At 41.0% G+C, this 19,324-nt stretch overlaps 1 protein-coding gene across 1 annotated transcript; it reads left to right on the forward strand.

Annotated features, from left to right (window-relative positions):
* Positions 1 to 297: 297 nt before the first annotated feature.
* Positions 298 to 18,953, forward strand: ska3 (spindle and kinetochore associated complex subunit 3). Its single transcript, XM_034110203.1, has 11 exons — positions 298 to 569; positions 656 to 717; positions 6,755 to 6,926; positions 7,551 to 7,974; positions 8,343 to 8,404; positions 9,456 to 9,643; positions 9,719 to 9,895; positions 11,691 to 11,882; positions 17,461 to 17,519; positions 18,297 to 18,415; positions 18,641 to 18,953. The coding sequence occupies exons 1-11, from the start codon at positions 446 to 448 to the stop codon at positions 18,796 to 18,798; spliced, it is 1,737 nt and encodes a 578-aa protein (XP_033966094.1). The 5' UTR covers positions 298 to 445; the 3' UTR covers positions 18,799 to 18,953.
* The last annotated feature ends 371 nt before the right edge of the window (positions 18,954 to 19,324 follow it).

A 19,324-nucleotide genomic window follows, 5' to 3' on the forward strand; every position in this document is an offset into this window, starting at 1 on the left:
GTGACCATTAAAGAGGGGTTTCATCTATTTCATCCCTCAGATTCTATCTATTCTATCTATCTCAAAGAGAAAATACTTTCACGTTTTAGATCAAATTAGTAAAGTCCTCTTTTGATTAAATGGCCCAGAAACATACAGAATAACAACAATAACAATGCATTATTAAATAACCCTAGCTCTTACCAGGAAATATTTAATGTAGAGACATTTTTAGTAGTTTTTGTTTAAATATTTCTAATAATCTCTTCATTCTCACTGTAGTCCATAGATGGCGATAGTGCGCCGTTAAGCTGCCAATAAACACCAACGAAGAAGAAAAGAAGACTTCCGCTATAATAGGCGCTAATATTTTGAAGTTGGTAAAAGGAAAACAAACGGCCCTTTCGGTGAAGTAAATGTTATAATTATTCTACATTTTGCAACATTTCAGACTTTTTATCAGAAAATGAACCCCACGGTTCCGTTCTTTGCTAAGCTGAAGAAGCTGGCGGTGGATTTTCAGTCAGAAACGCTTAAACTCCAGCACGACTTTGAACACCGAAACGACGACAATGATGGCGACGACAGCGGTGAGTAAAAACACTATTTATAAACCCAAAATAATAATAGTGTGCATAATTTAGCTGGTTTTGATGTGCGTTCCTTTTTATTCCAGAAACTACAGACAGAGCAATGAGAACATATCACCAAATGAACTGTGAAGTCGGAAACCTAAAGGTACATTTATGAAAACTGTGAAACCTAGCTTAGTTTAACGGCATTTTACACTTGTATTAAATACTCGAAAACATTTCAATTTCCTTTGTTTGAAGTTAGATAAGTTATTGTTTCTTATGTTCCTAATGACCGTCTGTTGCCTTGATGGCAGTCGGTGAAATCAAACTGACATTTTATTGAAATAAACTATGTATTTAAGTACCTGCAACATTAACCAACACAGCTATAAAACGGTATTTAGTTAGGATAAGTGCGTTTACTCTTGTGAGACTGAATTCTTATATATTTTTGAATGAAATGTGGTGTGAGTGTGACATTGGTATAATACGAAATATAACACCATGGCCCTGCAATACTATAGTACGGTGGCCCTGAAGTGCAAGACACCACAGCATTTCACAAAACACTACAGCATTTCAGAAAACACTACAGCATTTCAGAAAACACCACAGCATTTCAGAAAACACCACAGCATTTCAGAAAACACCACAGCATTTCACAAAACACCACAGCACTTCACATTGGACGGAAAGGGTATTCCTTTAGGGAGAACACTTCTTGTTTGTGATTGGACAGAGCCAGCCAGAGAAGCACTGCTGTGATTGGTTGTTTTTGCTGCCAGTCAAGAAATGACGCTTCGTGATTAGCCCAACACATCAGCTGTTAGCTGTTAGCACACACTCAGAGCTCACAGCTCCTCATATCTGTTCAGAAACTGGACAAAAGTTAAACATGTACAAACCACAGACTGTCTATGTCATGGCGAATGCAGTCGCTGCTTTATTTATGTCTGTATGACGTTGTTGTGAGTGTGGACGGAGCAGCTACAGGTTAGTTTAGCCTGATGGATCCGATTCCGATAGGATTTACATGGAGATACGGCCGCCCCCTCTCCAGCGTCTTGTTTCAATGACGGGAGTAAATACAGAATTAATGCTTTATTAACTCATGGTTTTTAAGGGGCTTATCTCCATGTAAATACTATGGTAGACCACCCAATATTCGCATCGCTCTAATCGCTCGAGTTTCACCGCGGCTGTCAGCTGTGTTTGCTCCTGTCAATGCTGTCATTCAAACAAGAGGCGCTGGAGAGGGGACGGGGCGTATCTCCATGTAAATCCTACAACAAAATGAACATATTTGACCGTGATTTAATTGTAATACACGTTTCAAAGTGATGCCGAAGTAACTACATACTGATAACGGTTAGTAAAAACCATGAATTAACGCTTTGACAAGACGGCAGGCGAAAAGCTTTTAAAATGCGTGTTTTCTGAATCGGATCCATCAGGCTAAACTAACCTGTAGCTGCTCCATCCACACTCACAACAACATCATACAGACATAAATAAAGCAGCGACTGTATTCGCCATGACATAGACAGTCTGTGGTTTGTACATGTTTAACTTTTGTCCAGTTTCTGAACAGATATGAGGAGCTGTGAGCTCTGAGTGTGTGCTAACAGCTAACGGCTGATGTGTTGGGACTAGGGATGCACGATATTGGTTTTTTGAAACCGATACCGATAACTTCCTGCTTCTCAAGACCGATACCGATAACCGATAATAAAAATAAAAATTACGCCACTAATTATTTTAACGCGATTAACGCATGTGTATTTTTTTCTCGGCCGCCCTGTAGCTTCAGAGTGCATCGAGTTTAAAATACCATCTACAAGCTGATGCTGACAGCCCCGCTCCTGCCGCCCGCTTGTGGCAGACCACACTTCCACGCTCACCGGCAGGCACCGACTGGCCATCGGGAGGACCTGGAGGGTGTGTGTATGTGTGGTCCGAGCGAGAGAGAGACCGTACGTGCATTGTTGTTGTTAGCATCTGGTGCTAGCTAGCTGCGCTAACGGATAGAAGGAGCTGTTTAAATGAAAACAGAGGAGCGCTCTATCCACACAACTGTGCCGAGCACTTCACTTTATGCAGGAAGCAGACAGCGGGACATTGTAGGAGAAGTCAGCACACTCAGCAACATGATTGCAGCGTCCAGGCAGCTTTGCACATAGCTCCAACGCGCGCGCAGACACACACACACACACACACTGTATTGTATTATTGTCTTCGTACGCTTTTAACACACCATCGTAGCGATGGCGATGTTTCAGGTGACTGATCAGGTTCGAAGTATTAGGGAGCGCTGGATTTGTGAAGAACTCCCCTCTTCCTAAACCACTAACACCACAGTACTGGCAAAACGGGAGGAGCCGAGTGAAAAACAAGCGCCCCTCATCCCAATCCACCCACACTGCAGTATTCTTTTCTTTTTTTTTACCCAAAAAAGATATTGTATATTATCGGGGCTATTAATACTCTTATCGGTTTATCGGGATGACGTCATAATTCCTAATATCGGACCGATAATTATCGTGCATCCCTAGTTGGGACCATACGTTGTGGGACCATGGTTGGGACATATTTCGCTGTCGGGTGTTGACCAATCACGAAGCGTCATTTCTTGACTGGCAGCAAAAACAACCAATCACAGCAGTGCTTCTCTGGCTGGCTCTGTCCAATCACAAACAAGAAGTGTTCTCCCTAAAGGAATACCCTTTCCGTCCAATGTGAAATGCTGTAGTGTTTTCTGAAATGCTGCGGTGTTTTGTGAAATGCTGTGGTGTCTTGCACTTCAAGGCCACCGTACTATAGGCTCAGAACAGTCTCATAATAGCCTACACACATGCACACTGAAGGATGCACACCTGTATTTCCGGATCCACACTTGTGTTTTTCAATGCACACACAAATGTGTTCTGTTTCATATACATGTAAATAAAATATCTAGATACTTTCCAAGGTTTGACATAATGAATTGTGCTACTTTTAAAGCAAGCAACGATGTTTTCAAATCTGTAATCAAAAAGCTCCTCAAAAACACTATCGAAGCAGTTCCTGCCGTTGCTACGTTAGTTCAAACAGTAACAACGGACTACTTTTCTTAGCGGATGCATGTCAATTTAAATCAATACAACTATTTTTTTTAATCAATAAAATCATTTTCTAAATCCATAAAAGCATTTCAATTAATATTGGGAGTCATGTCGTTACTTTGTTGAGAATGTGGCGGATAATGTGCACATTGCATAATATGCCTTCATGCCGATCTAGATACCTCCGCAAAAAAAAAAACGGCTCGTTCCCGGGCGAGAGCCGGCTCCCGTCGTTCACTTAAAGGTGGGGTAGGTAAGTTTCAGAAACCGGCTCGAGATACACTTTTTGTTATATTCCATGGAATGCTCTTAACATCCCGATAGCAATGAATATCTGAAGTGCTTTGACAAAAAATCCATAAAAATATGTCATCTGTGGAACCCGTAATACTGTAAAAAGTACAACTGATTGACGGGGTGAACAGATTGCCGCCCTGTCTGTCAGCCTTCCATCTCGTGCACGCAGAAATGTATCTCGTGCCCTCATTGGGCGTGCATTGCAGCAGTACTTCAATAGAAGCTTCTCAATACTCAAATCCCCCTCCTCGACTCCTCGGTCCTCCAGTAGTGACCCGGAAATGAATTTCAGCGCGCCATTTTGAAGGACATCTCATTTCTCTAAATGCACACCGAGCATCGAGCGTCGAGGGTCGAGGAGGCTCTCTGGAGGAGCTCTAACCGAGGATACACTGATGGTTCCTCCACGGATGCATTTCCGGGAACGGTGGAGGCGTGACGCACGGCCGGACTTATCTCAGCCAATGACAGCTCTGCATGCATCCCCTGGATATTATTTTAGAAACTGCTTTCATCGCGTCGCGATGTTTACAGCGAGAACAGCTGTGAGGTGCAGAAAGCAGAGCAGTGTGTATAATATGTATCACTCAGTATAACAGGCCTACATTACTCTCTGTATTGTATGCTGTAGTTTAGTAGATATCTACAAACAAAGAGTCGATATTTTTCTAAGACCATTTAGTGCTTCACATAATAAAATACACAACGACTGTAGCCTGATTATGCTTTAGGAGCTGTAGGTGTGTGTTGTACAGTGCGTAGATGCGGCGGACAGACGGGTCTCAGTTGGTTTGGTGTCCTCTGCTTACTTTTAATACTTGTAAATACAACTTTTGGTCCGTAATTTCAATTCCCCATTTCAGCGACAAGAGAGGGAGGGGGGGATATATCCAGTCTCTGATTGTGTTACGTTATTATGAGAGTGCTCTCATACTTTAAATTGTATATATTTATATAAATATATTTGTGTGTGTCCGCATCTGTAGCCTGGTATTGTCTCATTATACCACACTCTCAATGAATTCAAAGTAAATATGTGGGGGAACAATGTTCAGCTGATCCAGCAGAGATTATAAAATACAGCGCTATGACAAAACACTCGACAGCTGATGCAGCTGTTGCCACGTAATAATGAACGGACGTCGCTTTAATATGACCGCTCAGAGGAGAGGAGTTCTCATTTCTTTAAACGTCTGCTGCTTCCCCTCCTCTCTCCTCGGTTCCCCTCCTCGGTCCTCCGCTCGCATCTCCTGTGGGCGGGACTAAGTCTCGAGGAGGGGAGTCGAGGAGGGGAAATTTAAGAATTGAGAAGCCTCTAATGACTCGCCAGCAACAGGCGGCCACTTTCACTAGTCTGCTGACGTCATGTGCGCGTTCATGTGTGTTGGAGGAGGTGCTCTGTAACGGAGCGTCCACACAGCAGCGTGCGTTGACGCTTGGCGGTGGGCGTATCTGAAGCTTGGGGATTTTTTGCGACCAACAACCAATCACATGCATCTCCCGCCCCCGGCATACAAAGCAATAGCAATGTTAAAACGAAGTAAACTGGATATAAAATCCCCAAACAGGCGAAAACCTACCAGTTCCACCCACTGTCTCTGCCTCCTCCCTCCATGCCTCGCTCCTCCGGTCTGTATCCCGGTAGATGAACAGAGACTGATCAAACAGCACCGGGTGATTCACTACCGCTCCATTTTTTTGAATATGAGGAAATGACCTGCGTAGTGTCTCCCAGCATACACGCGGTTTGATTGGCTAGCGCTTGTACTGGCAGATTTGAATAAACGGGATTTTATTGACTGACGCCTCCCTCAAGGTGTCAAAAGTTGAACATTGCTCAACTTTTGAAGCGAGCAACGCGAGCAACGCTCCACGTCGCTTCCCAAAATGCAGTTCGGCTAAAAGTGACGTCACCCCATTCAAAGTGAATGGGCAGAAGGGTTGGAAGCTTCACCGCACGCCGCTGTGTGTACGGGCCTGAAGGAAGAGGCGGATTCTTTTCGGCTGTGTACTTTCAAATGGTAGTGCACTCGAGCCGGTTTCTGAAACGTACCTACCCCACCTTTTTAAAAGAGCCGGCTCTTTGAGATGTCTTAAGGAGACATCTGATTGGCTATAGATAGAAAAAACGGAAAACAAATATGTGAGGATGAAAAATACATATGTAAAACTTTTTTCTGTATTTGGATTTTATTTACATGTATATGAAACGGAACACATTTGTGTGGGTATTGGAAAACACAAGTGTGAATCCTTCTGTGTGTATTATGAGACTGTTCTGAGCCCATACAATACAGCTAATAGAGAGATATACACTTTTTAGATAACAAATGTGTGACATAACTTTAAGGTTTGTTATTTGTATTAAAATGGTGGTGTTCATTGAGGAAAAAGATTATTAGGAAAGTACAGCAAAGAAATAATGTTCCTCATTGAGCATCACAAAGAAGTGTAGGCTTGGGAGGCTGTGGCTCAGTGGATAGTGTGCTGGACTTCGAATCAGGGGATAGCAAGTTCGAGTCCCACTGCAGTTAGCTTGTCGTTGTGTCCCTAAGACACTTCACCCCAAATGGCTCCTGTGGGGATTGTCCACAGTACTGAATGCATGTAAGTCGCTTTGGATAAAAGCGTCTAACAAATGACATGTAATGTAATGTGTAGAACCAGTTAGTGTGAAAGTGATTCATTCGTTTTATTCAGTCTGTTTCTAACACATATTTTACCATACACTATGATCACTATCTGAGGGCTGATTTACTTTTTAAAAAGAGCAATAAGGAACTGGGCTTTGTCTTCATACAGGGGCAGCTCCAGGGTCAGATTGCTGAGCTAAAAGCACAGGAGAATTATGTGGACAGCTTTATTAAGGCCAGCAGAGTGATGCAGAAAAAAGTGACTAAGGACATCCAGGTATTTAAGGAACACTTGGAGAAATACGGTTACCAAGCTCCACGAGACACCCAGAGAGCGAGCAGTAAGTAATGACGATAGCTGTATCTCTTTGCTTAAAGGGATAGTGTTGATGTGTGGTGGCCGTTATGGTAATAACGTACAGTAGAAGGCAGTCGGCACACCTCCAGTACGAGAAGCTATACGTAAAATATCTGTCGCGGCTGACTTTCTTTATTAGGACCATTCAAACCGACCGCTCTAATGCGTTATCTTTAGCTTGTTTTACTTTACAGTTGTGATGACTTGTTTTACTTCTGATTATGGGTTTGATGTTGTCCATTTAAACATTCAACAAAGAAAATTGGCCTTTACATTAGTCAAACAAAACATAACAAAAGAGGCACAACTTAAATCAAATGATAAACAACTTGGATCCATCTTTATTTACTTTATGTAAGCTAATATAACTTACTGGTTACACAGCGTCTTCCACACAGGTAGCCCATCTCTGTGTCTCTTAAGAGCCTGGGGAATGTAGTCTTTTATAGCCTTGACTGCAGAGGTCATGATTAGGTGACAATATTCTGCACTTTTTACAAAAGACTGGCTCTAACACATCAACTATGGTAAAACTATCCCTTTGGCTGCTCACTGAAGAAAACAACATGATATCAAATGTGTTTTATGGAATCTTTCTCTTGCACAGAGGCTAACGCACGGCAGTCAAAGGCTGCAGGTGAACAATCAGAGGACAGTGAAGCAGGAGAAGAAGAAGGGGAAAGCCAGGAGGAGGCTGGAGGCAGTCCCTCCTCATCGCCTCAGACGGCCAAACCGCCGGCCTTCACTGACCTTATGCGAACACCACGGTTGTCTGACTTCGGCCTCTCTGAGAAGCAGCTGAAGAAATCGTTCTCTGAAGTGCCCCCCATGCCTGAGATGAGCCTGCCTCACCCCTCACTCTACGAGCCTGCACCGCCAATGCCCTTTACCCCCAAATGTGCCCTGCGGATGGATGATGAAGATCTGCGGACGCCTCAGCCGTCTGAATTTGGCCTTGAAGAGTACACCATGTGTCTGAACAACGACTTCACTATGGATCTGTTCAAGAAGAACGTTGAAAATCCCCAAAGGTAGAGGATAATAAGCATCAAGGGAGGCCGTGTGGCGCAGTGGGATAGTGCGTTGGTATTCGGATCAGGGGGTCACAGGTTCAAACCCCACTGCAGTTTATAAAAAAACATTTATTTAATTTTTATTTAAAAGAAAATGTATTGGTTTTTCAGTTGAAATATACCTAACCCTAATCAACTGTTCAAATCTTCTTCTTTTTTTAAATGGATGTTTTCAAAGTAAATGAATAATCGTTTTTAATAATCGTGATATCAATTATTGACCCAAATAATCAAGATTATGATTTTTGCCATAATCGAGCAGCCCTACTTTCCAGTCTACGGTAGAGTCACCGCTTATTACTGATGTTTGAGCTTCCTCTTTACAGACCATCACAAGACCGGCCTGAACCCCCAGTTAACGCTTTAATGGAGGGTTTGAACACACAAGGTATGTAACTCCTAGACTGCCCTCTTTTGAATTATTTACTGTTGCTTACAGTTTTCAGTAATGAGTTATGTTTTGGAAGACAAGGCTGTGCAATATATCTATCCTAGCGCTATCTGATATGAAACTAGATATTGTCTCTTTTCTTATAATATTGCATAAAGGCTGGAAATTACATTAATGTGATGTAATTTCTTTAATGTTTTAACTGTTCTAATATTTGCCTTTAGTCATTGTCACCACATTACTGATGAATATTTATCAACATATTTAGTGAAATGGACCACCCTACAATGCTGCTGCAACATGGATATTAACCTATTTGATAAAAAATATCATGATATTTGACTTTCTCCATATCACACAGCCCGAGAGAGGTCTTACATTTTATTTTTATCATTTTGTAGGATTGAATTATCAACTTTACTACTAACCACAAATCCGTTGTGCTGACGAAAACTGGACTAAAATGTTTTGAGTGGTCATCGACATACACTTTAAAGAATAAGAATGACTAAAAAGTGATTCAAACTAATAACCACTTTGTCTAAGAATACATCTAAAATGGCTGCCTAGATTAACAAAGGTGGGCACTCGAGTGAGACTAGAATCTATTCAAACAAGAACAGAATTCCAAATAACAAAACATGTCAGAATCTGCATAAAAAAACGACCGACGTGTGTTTTTAAGATAACGACTTTCCTAAAGAACAGTTTTAGAATAAGGACCCTATTGCAATTATCTTCATGTCCCATTTTTATTTCATTATTAATTATTTGTTTATTTCAAGTGTTTTAATTTCCTTATTTTTTCTTATTTAAATTTCCAAATGTTTTCTCTCGTGTAAATGGTCCTGTTTATCTGCATCTTAACACCTTCAGTATTTAGTGGGAAATGTTCAAGTGCGTCACGTCAGAAAGTATTGTCTGCAGATTACTCTCGCTGCATCCCCCTCTGGTCAGTGCTCTGAGAAGTGGGCGACTTCAGCCAGTTTGGGAGGTTTTATGACGAGTTGAGAAGTCCATCAGACCTGTATGTACTTTTTGCCTTCAGCGCACAACCTGGAGACCCCCGAGACTCCTGTGTTTTCCACTCAAGGGCTCAAGATCAGAAAGAAAAACGTTCACTGCTCCTCCAACGATCCCCCAGGATCCCCCCGTCGCCTTGGAAACCTGCCTACTACCCCAGAGGTCCCAGAATGTCTGACTCCATATATGAACTGCCTGGTCAGCTCTAAAAAGGTATGACATATGAGTGCATGTGGAGAATGCATTTTTTTACAGACACAAATACTCAGTGTGTGCACGTGTCCACAGAGTGCACAGCAGCCTGGGAACTCTGAGGAGGATTCCCACTGCTTCGAATCACCTCGTACCGGAGCAATCGGATCCAAACGCCCCTGGGAATACGACGCGCCGGAGATAAGCAGCATGGGTGCGGAGGACATGGAGATGCCAAACCTGGAGTCTATTTTGGGAAATTCCCAACAGAAAGTAAGAACAAAGGAACGCTGTTTAAAGCCAGGTCACTTTTAACTGCTGATTGCCATATTGGTAAAACACACGTTGCCATGTGCAGCCACAAAATGTCCCTTTTTGATTTGGTTAACGGGTTTGTGGAGACCAGGGGTGGGCAACTTGGATGGTGGTGGGGGCCACATAATTTATGTACTGGCCACCAGGGGGCTGCAGATTCACTTGGAACACACACAAATTCCACGTATTGTATGTAATTATTAACAAATATACTAAGTCTGACATCTTTGACATTTTACAATCTTTCAGGGAACATCCTCTTATAAGCTCACTAAACAAATATCAGTTCACAGAAATGTTGTTACATTTTGACAAGTGGCATGTTTGTAATGAACGGGTTATTTAACAGTGGAATAAAACTATTGGAAAGCACGGGAAATGTGTGTGCATTGAGATGACATAAACATGAAGTCATGAACACTACCCAGACATTAGTTCTCTAACTTGAACCTTAGACACTTGTAGTCTCTGCTGAGAGGCGAAGTCACGCCCTTCTACTTCTGCCCCATGGGACCTTATTTCTGAAAAAGTATGTATTGAAGTCAATGGAGAGGGAAAGATTATCTTTCGATTCCGTTTTAATTGTGCCACGAATTACACATATGATGTTTGTCAATCTTAAAAAAGCATTTCCATGTCAAAAAAGTCACAGTTTGTCGTAAAACTGTTGAAATATAAGACTGAAAAATAAGCGACTAGAAAGACTACAAATCCCAGAGTCCCGTAAATGAATTTAGCTAGCTGACATTAACGTTACACATTTCACTCGTGTTACTCACCAAAACCTTGTAAAGCCGGTCCCGCATGCTGGCTCTTAGGAACTGACTAACTCCCCTTGTGTGTGTGCAGCTCTCAACGTGCCCAGACTTGGAGTGATTTTCACCTCTTTTAATACTTTTCGCTTCATTCTGAAAGAAAGAGGTTAAATGTGATAACGCGACGGCAGTCTTGGTGTGTGTGGTGCGAGACGGGAGATGTAGTTCATTGAGCGCTTCTCACAAAAAAAGTGTTGCTTCACAGTTTTACGACACTTTTTTTTTTTTTTGGGCTTGTAAAATTATCTTTTAAATAGACAAACATCATGTGTGTAATTCGTGGCACAATTCAAACGGGATCGAAAGATAATCTTTCTCTCTCCATTGACTTCAATGCATACTTTTTCCGAAATAAGGTCCCATGGAGGTCCCCCGGAAGGGGGGGGACTTCGCCTCTCTATGAGGGGAGTGTCAACACAGACACCTGTCAGCCCGCACTCTGCTGTTCCTCAGCGCCGCTCCCCCTCCCTCCCGCTGAAACTATGAATGAAAAACGTAGTTTGTTTTCATCTGATTTCAAAGTCTTGGTTTTTAGAATATTAAACTTGTTTCGGCATATTCAGCTTGTAAAGGCATAGTTACAAGCGGTAACTTAACGTCACAGCAGGCATAACAACAGCTGGTTGCCCCCGGGCCGCCATTTGCCCATCCCTGCTGTAAGTTAATCCTTAATCATTCCGCTTATTTTAAGCATTTAAGCAAAAACCCATTAACTCATTGAAAACTGAACTGGAAGTGCAAAATGCTAACTCCTTTCTGGGGTTTGACCTTTGCTGCTGTTAATATAGCTAAATACAACAAAAGTAGCTATTCTATAGTTAGTGATATATCAATATTCTGTATTTTACTCAAGACAGTAAAACAATAACTTTATTAAAACATGAAATTCATCATAATTTTTAAATGTTTGACCCACTTTTTCTCCCGTTTGCCTCTAGAGAAGTGAAAAAATGCTGAGGAATACTTTCAACATTAAAAAGGAGAACAAGGAGCCCACTGTCAGCAGTCTGGATCTGGATGGCCCCACCCAGAACTTCAGCTTTGGGACCCCCCGCATCAGGATGGACTACGGAGAGCCCACCACCCCCGAGATGCCCGACCTGAGCTCTGTGACTCAGGACATCTGTAAAGTAAGTCCTGCTTATTCAAACAGACATTGTGTGTTTTAGTTTCTGTACCTTGAGTTTTTATATTGAGATTCACTCAAACAGTCTTTGGCTTTATCTCGTTCCTGTTAAAAAGCAACAATAATGAAGAGACTTTCACATCAAATCTTTTGATTTAGTTTCGACAATCAATAAGCAGTGTTTGTCATATAGTAATGGTAAACATAATATATGCCAATGAGCGATTGGTCTGTGCTGATTTGTATGTACAAAAGGAAAAATAAAAAACAAAACAAGAAAAACAATAACGACTAAAGTAATCCCCTATCACTGCCAGTGATCCTTATACACACACACGAATATATGCCAGACATATTGTTGGATGATGTACACTCATGCAACCTACACATTAGGGCTGAACGATATATCGTGTCATGGCGATAACCGCAATATGCGCATGCGCGATATTCACACCGCAGGGACGTGCGATTTTATTTTTAGGACGTCCGATATTAAGTAGGTGAATTAACTCAAACACGTCATGTTACAATTATTTTGCTGCTTGCTACAAAAGGAAAACTTGCGCGGCTCTCATGTCAGGGGTACTTGAGTGAGTGACATGCATGCTAGGGGTATTGAAAATAATCGTTTCTACGATGCATTGCGATGCGGATGTGGACAATTCGGTCTCGATGCAGTGACGGAAGATAATCGGTTATAGAGTAGTAACGTTGCTTCCTGATTTTCCGGCCGCGGCTTTACTATAACGTTTTTTCTGTCACTTTAATATCAAATCCGTCGGTGACGCAGAGATCAGGGAACAGACGTGACAGCGGCACAGCAACACGGAGCAGTCTGCTGTATCCACCAACACAAGAACACCAGTCCAGAACCCACAGCAGAAGGACCCGCTCTGAATCACTCTGTGTCGCTGCATTACAATCATGTCAGGTTTTTGGTGGATTTAATTAAGTCTTGGATTGCAGAGTATGAATGTCCTCTAGCAATTTGCAGATGATATATACGTGTGTAAATGTTGTGAAGGCAGGAGGAAAAAAGCTTCCGCGATCACCGTCTCCTCTCCGTTCCTCCAAGCCCCGCCCCCTCCCTGAAAATAATGAGTGACAGGCTGATAGTGACCGATAGAAACTAGGGCTGTGCAATTTAATCGATCCTGCGATATATATCGATATTTAGTTTTCCGAGAAAGTATCGATATTTCAGCCGCGGGTATCGATACATTAAGTCTGATAACTGTGTTCGTTATTCTCGCGTCCAGGAGAGAAGCTTTAAAAAGGAGACTAATTGCGTCTCTGAGAAGGTTAAAATGTATACTTTAATTAATAAAAGCGCGGTAATGTTACAAGCAAATGATTGTTCAGTCAGAAAAACAGCTGTGTTCTGGCTCTCGTGAGCGAAGGGAAGAGAGCGAGCTCCACCTTTCCAGCTGTTAAATATCCTCTGTGGGCCGGTTGGAGCTGCTGGGGGCCGGCCCTCCACTTCTCCAATGTTCGTTGTTGCGCATTACAGAGGATTCAGACATTGCACATTAAATATATAACTAAACACGCCTTTTCTCCTCCTTATCTCTTTCATGACTTTTCATTTAATACATTTTAAACGCTGTAATCAATACTCCAAAAAATACCTCACGGCTGGTATCATTTCCGGTAGTTCCGAATGTTGTCTCATGCTACCCACGTCTGTAAACAAACGTATTCAAATAAATTGTACCTTCATTTAATATTCAGCAATAATAATATCTCGACGTCTATAGTTGTAGTGTTGAAATCAGTAGGTTTCGGTGTGCAACACTCCGTGTCATATCGCTACTAAATTCACCTCTATAGGAAATGGTATATTAGCTACATGCTAAATGCTAACCGGAGATGAAGGATTTTCAGAATAAAAGCTTAAAAACTGGTTGTGCACAAGAACTTCTGGTTTTTCAGTATAAAACAGCATTTAAACTGACGGTATGTTTAAGGTACTTTATGCCAGCAAAACATTGATTTTAATTTCTAACAAGTCCCATTCAAGTCCCCCGTGTTCCGCCACCTGCTGCACCTTTTAATTCTCCATTGTCCATTGTGATACTGCACTTTACAGCTACAGTTTGCACTGTTTCAATAAATGAAACAAATGTTCTCACCACATCTTTTGATTCATTTTGTCCAGCATTTGCAAGCTGTAGATTCTCTGTCAGAGCCATATATTGTATAATTGATGCTTTCAGTTTTCAGTTGAATTAATTCAATCCAAGTCAATGGAACACTCACAAGATGTCACCAAAATCCCACTGTCCCTTTAAAATCTTTCAGAAAATGATATAAGTGTATCGAATTATATCGAATCGTATCGTTGGCTGAATATCGTGATATATATCGTATCGTTGGCTGAATATCGTGTATCGTGAGATTAGTGTTATCGCTACAGCCCTAATAGAAACTTTATTATTCACTTAATCACTGAGATATAATGAAGCTAATTTAATCATGCATTCATGGGATTTATGTAACAGTAAGACAGAGAATGTGAGTGTGCACCCACATCCAGTATTTTTGTTTGTATATGCTGTTGTAAATACTCCTGTTGTCTGCTGTGTTCAGACTCAAGTCCTGTGTGTGATGCCACATTCAGGACATTCAGTGTCCTTTCTTAACAGAAGGCCGTGGCTGGAAGCTGCAGCTAGACTGCAGAAGCATTAGCTTTTTGTTTTTGAGGATGGAACAACTTCACACACGGAGGCTAGACCTATACAATTAATTTATTTTGGTTTATAAATTAATGTCAAGACATTTATGTTATTGATTTCTGAAGCACTTTCTAAATAATAAAAAGAGAGTTCATATGTATTTACTGCATGTATGCATTGATGAAAAATAAGCCATGTGCAGTAATATAGAAAATTGAGGATGCAACGCATTGGTATGAATCGTGATGCACCGTGATGCACCGGGATATCGAACCGAATCGAATCGTTGACAGGATAATCGTAATCGAATCGTGAGACCAGTGAAGATGCACAGCCCTAATGCATGCTCTGCATGCACAGCAAACCACCAATCACAATCATTCTTGATCAGATCACAGCAGGCCCCGCCCTGCTAGTTTGCAGACCATCAAAACACCGGTAAAAAATGAGCGAGGCACAGGAGGACAATACCGGAGAGAATGAAGATTTACTTCGAAAAAGAAAAGCAACATCTGGAACTATTTTGGATACAAAAAGGTTGATGTTGACCAAACAAAGGTACTTTATAGACAGTGCCATGCCATTGTTTCGGCAACACGTCGAATTTACTCGCCCATTTGAATAGACACCACAAATCTCTGTATGACGAGTGCAGAGTCAGATCTGATTGCCATCCACAGCCAAAGCAAAAAACTATTTCAGATGCCTTTGCCGGTGTTACACCATATGAGACATCACAGATGCCATAACATTTCACCTGGCAAAAGACATGGTACCAATTTACACCGTTACCAAAGAGGGTTTTAAGAAAATGATCCGGTCACTTGATAAGCGGTACGTAATACCGTCGCGCACCTATTTTTCTCAAGTCGCCATCCCCGACCTGTACGAGAAATGCAGGGCAAAAGTTGAAACGGAGCTGTCTAATGTGGAATACTATGCTGTTACAACAGACTTGTGGTCCAGCCGGACAACGCACTTTATCTGTGGAAGCAGAGTTAAACAGCTACCTGCTAACACCTTCAATAGACAAAGATGAAGATCCACTTGCATGGTGGAAAACGCACAAACTCATCTTTCCACAACTCGCCAAGCTTGCCCGCAAGTACCTATGCATACTTGCTACAAGTGCCCCCTCAGAGAGGCTTTTCAGTGCAAGTGGCAACATCGTCACTTGCCAACGTTCTTGTTTCAAGCCTGCATTAGTGGATAGACTAGTATTCTTGGCCAAAAACCTCTAAGCCTGATTGAGCAATGCATACAGATGCTTAAAAAGTCAAATTATTATATTTGACTACATTATGCAACAGTTGAAATTGTGAAAAAGAAATGTTCAGATTGATTTAACTGCTTGGCGCTCTGTTCAGAAATAAAGCAGATTTGTATTTGTTTCGGCTAGTCATGATGACCAAGAACACTTTGGTTTTACTTTACACTGACTGTTGCTAAGACATTTTGATTTAAAAAAAGGTTTGTGAAACAAAATGGTTCACAAGTTGATATTGTTATGTAGTAGTTCAATTTTTATTACAAGTTATTTGTTTTATGACAAATTATATTTATTTTAATTTTGTGAACTACTCAGGGAGCTGGTGTATAGCTGTTCTACATTTTATTTTTATAATGTTGTTTAAAAGATGTCCACTACTTTGCTGCTATTTGCACAAAAAAGGTTTTAATTGTGGAATAAAAAGTTAAATTACCTATTTTGTCACCTCTGTTAATTCCCTAATGTGATAATGAAGCTTCCTATAGTTTAATGTAATACGTTTAATCTCTTGGATCCCTTCTAGACACTTCTCTTCTTCATTCACAGATGAACCCCCTTATTTGAGGGTAAGCAACATGCATTATCATGACATGTTAGATCATGACTTAAGGTATGATGAGTCAACCAGTTAAGATCCAGACGTCCGCGACTAAAATCCTTCATCCGGTTAAATATATTTTAAAAAAAACGCTATATATATCGCAGGGGGGAAAAAATCGCAATGTCAGTTTTTTTTCAATATCGTGCAGCCCTAGTACACATACACATTTGCCGTATACATACACATACATCAGTGGCGAACCGTCAGGGCCTTCAAAGTATTCAGAGAATACCCTGGAACACACAGATAAAACAAAGAGAAAATCGATTTAATTATATAAATAAAATGAGAATCGTATCCGTGTTGTTGATCTGTAATATGACAGTGTTATGTTGAGTTGTTTGTCCTTCTCGGATCATGCACTACGCATTTCAGTGGTTTGTGTTAGAAAAGAAAGCAACAATCAGATCTTGTTCTGGGTGTCTGGGTAGAATATCCTTCACCAAGGTATTCTACATCCTTGATCGAATGCCCTGGCCGTTGCACTGAATGAGAGCGTACGTTTGGACTGACAGTTTGATCAACCAATCATATATTGATTTGTAGCCAATGGGCGTGTTCTTTCAGAGGTCCCAGGGTGTTCTAGAAGGCCCGCTAGTTAACTGGCTCGAGACAGAGGAGCTAGATGAATGCGACGAAGCAATTCATGCCGTTTTATTGTTTTTAACGTTGAAATGACAAATGCAACAGGTGAAGATGAAGTTGTTGAGGAATTATTGTGAGTACCCTTTTCAAGACGACGATTCAGTGAAAAGACGGACATTATAATGCCGCCGGGGGGTGTGTGTGTCTGCAGAAGGTCCAGTTGTGATAGACACGGTTCGCCACTGGCATACATACATACATATGCTGCTCTTAAGCTAAACCAATAACAGAATGATTTACACAGTTTCGAATGCATTCATAAAAGGTCCCCAGGCTTCCTGAAATTTGCTGTTGAGTATAGATAATGAAGAGACTTTAAATGTGCTGGACATTTTAGGCCAATTACTTGTATTGTGTTTTTCTAACTTCTGATTTCTCTTTTATTTTGAAGCTTGTGTCCCAGGCTCAGTTGAAGAACCCAAATATCAGGGGGAAAACTGATAAAAACAGGTAAGAAAAGAAAGAAAATCACTAACCTAACTCTAACTGCGGCTTGATCCAATTTGTACAAATGCTTTAGAGCACATGTGTCAAACTCATGGCCCGGGGCCAAATCAGGCCCTTGGTGGATTTAATTTCGGCCCGCAGGATAATTTCAAATTACTATTAGATCTGTCCCGCCGGTATATTGCACGCACACCTTCACTCCATCCTGAGGGTTTCCTCCGCTCAGAGCCTGACCCCAAACATTGATGAACTTGCATCCAAGATGAGATGCCAAGTGTCTGAACTAGCATCACAGAGCAGCACACGGAGTTTAATGGATGTTTCCTTCTGCACTTTTTCTCTCACGACAACAGGGCATGTTTTTTTTTCTTTAAGGGAAATTGTTTTTTTGAAGCTGTATGTACTCATAAGAAATGACTCTGGAAAAGCTGCAGATAGAGCCATAATAAATTAATGCAACTGATTATTTAATGTTTAATGTTGTTTTTATAGGCAGTTCCAGGTTTAATATGTGCAGTAAGTTCATTTCAATATGTTCTGCAATAAACATTGAACCAGTCCGGCCCTCGACTAGTACCCAGTGTTTGCCAGGTGCTGGAAGTCTTTGGAAACACTTTTCAAGGATAGAAAAGTGTTAGAAAAGATAATACGTTGGAAAGACCCTTGTTGCTTTTTCCTTTCTCGCAAAATGTAGAAGAGAGTTTACAGCTATCTCGGTATCATTAATGTCTTAATGTTTTTTGTAATAAAGATTTCAATTGTTACTTGTCCTCTTCCCAGACTGTCTGCGGTGTCGGAGAGTGAGTTCCAGACTTTACCAAAGTACCTGAGGCAGATGACTTTGCACAACCTCAACCAGGTGGTGGAGCACATCAACACGTTCACAGCAGAGAGTGAAGGTCAGTGCTACACTACTCTTATGGTCAAAGTGAACAGATAAGGTCTAAATATCTTTATCTTTAATATCTTGTTTAGGTGTTTGAATTTGAGAGGATCTACAAAAAAATACATTCCCTTTTTTATTTTGTTAAGATTGTTTACATCAAACAACCATGGCATAAGTCCAGGAGACTGGAGTTGTTTGTAGGCTTTACTCAGTTGCTGTCCTTTGTTGCCCTCTGCAGGAGAACACACAGAGTTTCAGATGGAGGAGCTGCAGAAGATTAGCATGGTGGGAAGAAAGACCCCCATATTCATCCTCTGTCTGACGGAGCTCAAGAGACTGAAGCTCATTGGAGGAGCCAGGAACACCGCTGTGTACAAACTGTGCACACAAAAGTAAAGGGCGCTTGGACGCATCAAGCTGTCCGATTAGGAGCGAAATGTAGAGACGTCCTAGTTGGATCCATCTTTAAGCTGAAGAAATGCTGGTTTTTAAAAGAAAATCCTGTACATTGCAACACTGAGAAATGTCAATAAACTATATATTAAAGTATACACCCTCTCATGAATCATTGAATAGTTTTTTTGGTCTTTAATTACCTGTATTTTTAAATGTATTTTGCCATTCATGTTTAATTTTTCTTTCAAAAAGAATTAGTGTTCTATAAACTTGGGGTTTTGATTATAAATATATATTAAATTAATAAAATGTAATATAAATCATCATGAAACATTGATACTTTAGTGAAGTACAACTATGGCAAGATTGCACTTCAGTACGAATGGAACTCAAGTACTAAGAGTAGAGTGCATACTCCTATAACACTTAAACACATTACAATTCCTGATTTCAAAATATTACTTAAGTAAAACTACAAAAGTATTATTAGCTAAATGTACCTAAAATATCAAAGGTTATGCAGATG

This window comes from Pseudochaenichthys georgianus, chromosome 21, assembly GCF_902827115.2.
Source record: "Pseudochaenichthys georgianus chromosome 21, fPseGeo1.2, whole genome shotgun sequence".
NCBI classification, from domain to species: domain Eukaryota; kingdom Metazoa; phylum Chordata; class Actinopteri; order Perciformes; family Channichthyidae; genus Pseudochaenichthys; species Pseudochaenichthys georgianus.

Excerpts from the sequence above, each read along its gene's own strand:
- ska3 (XM_034110203.1), top strand. The coding sequence starts at position 446 with ATGAACCCCACGGTTCCGTTCTTTGCTAAGCTGAAGAAGCTGGCGGTG. Across the intron at positions 718-6,754 it reads GTGAAGTCGGAAACCTAAAG|GGGCAGCTCCAGGGTCAGAT; the intron begins GTACATTTATGA and ends GTCTTCATACAG. Across the intron at positions 18,416-18,640 it reads GTTCACAGCAGAGAGTGAAG|GAGAACACACAGAGTTTCAG; the intron begins GTCAGTGCTACA and ends TGCCCTCTGCAG.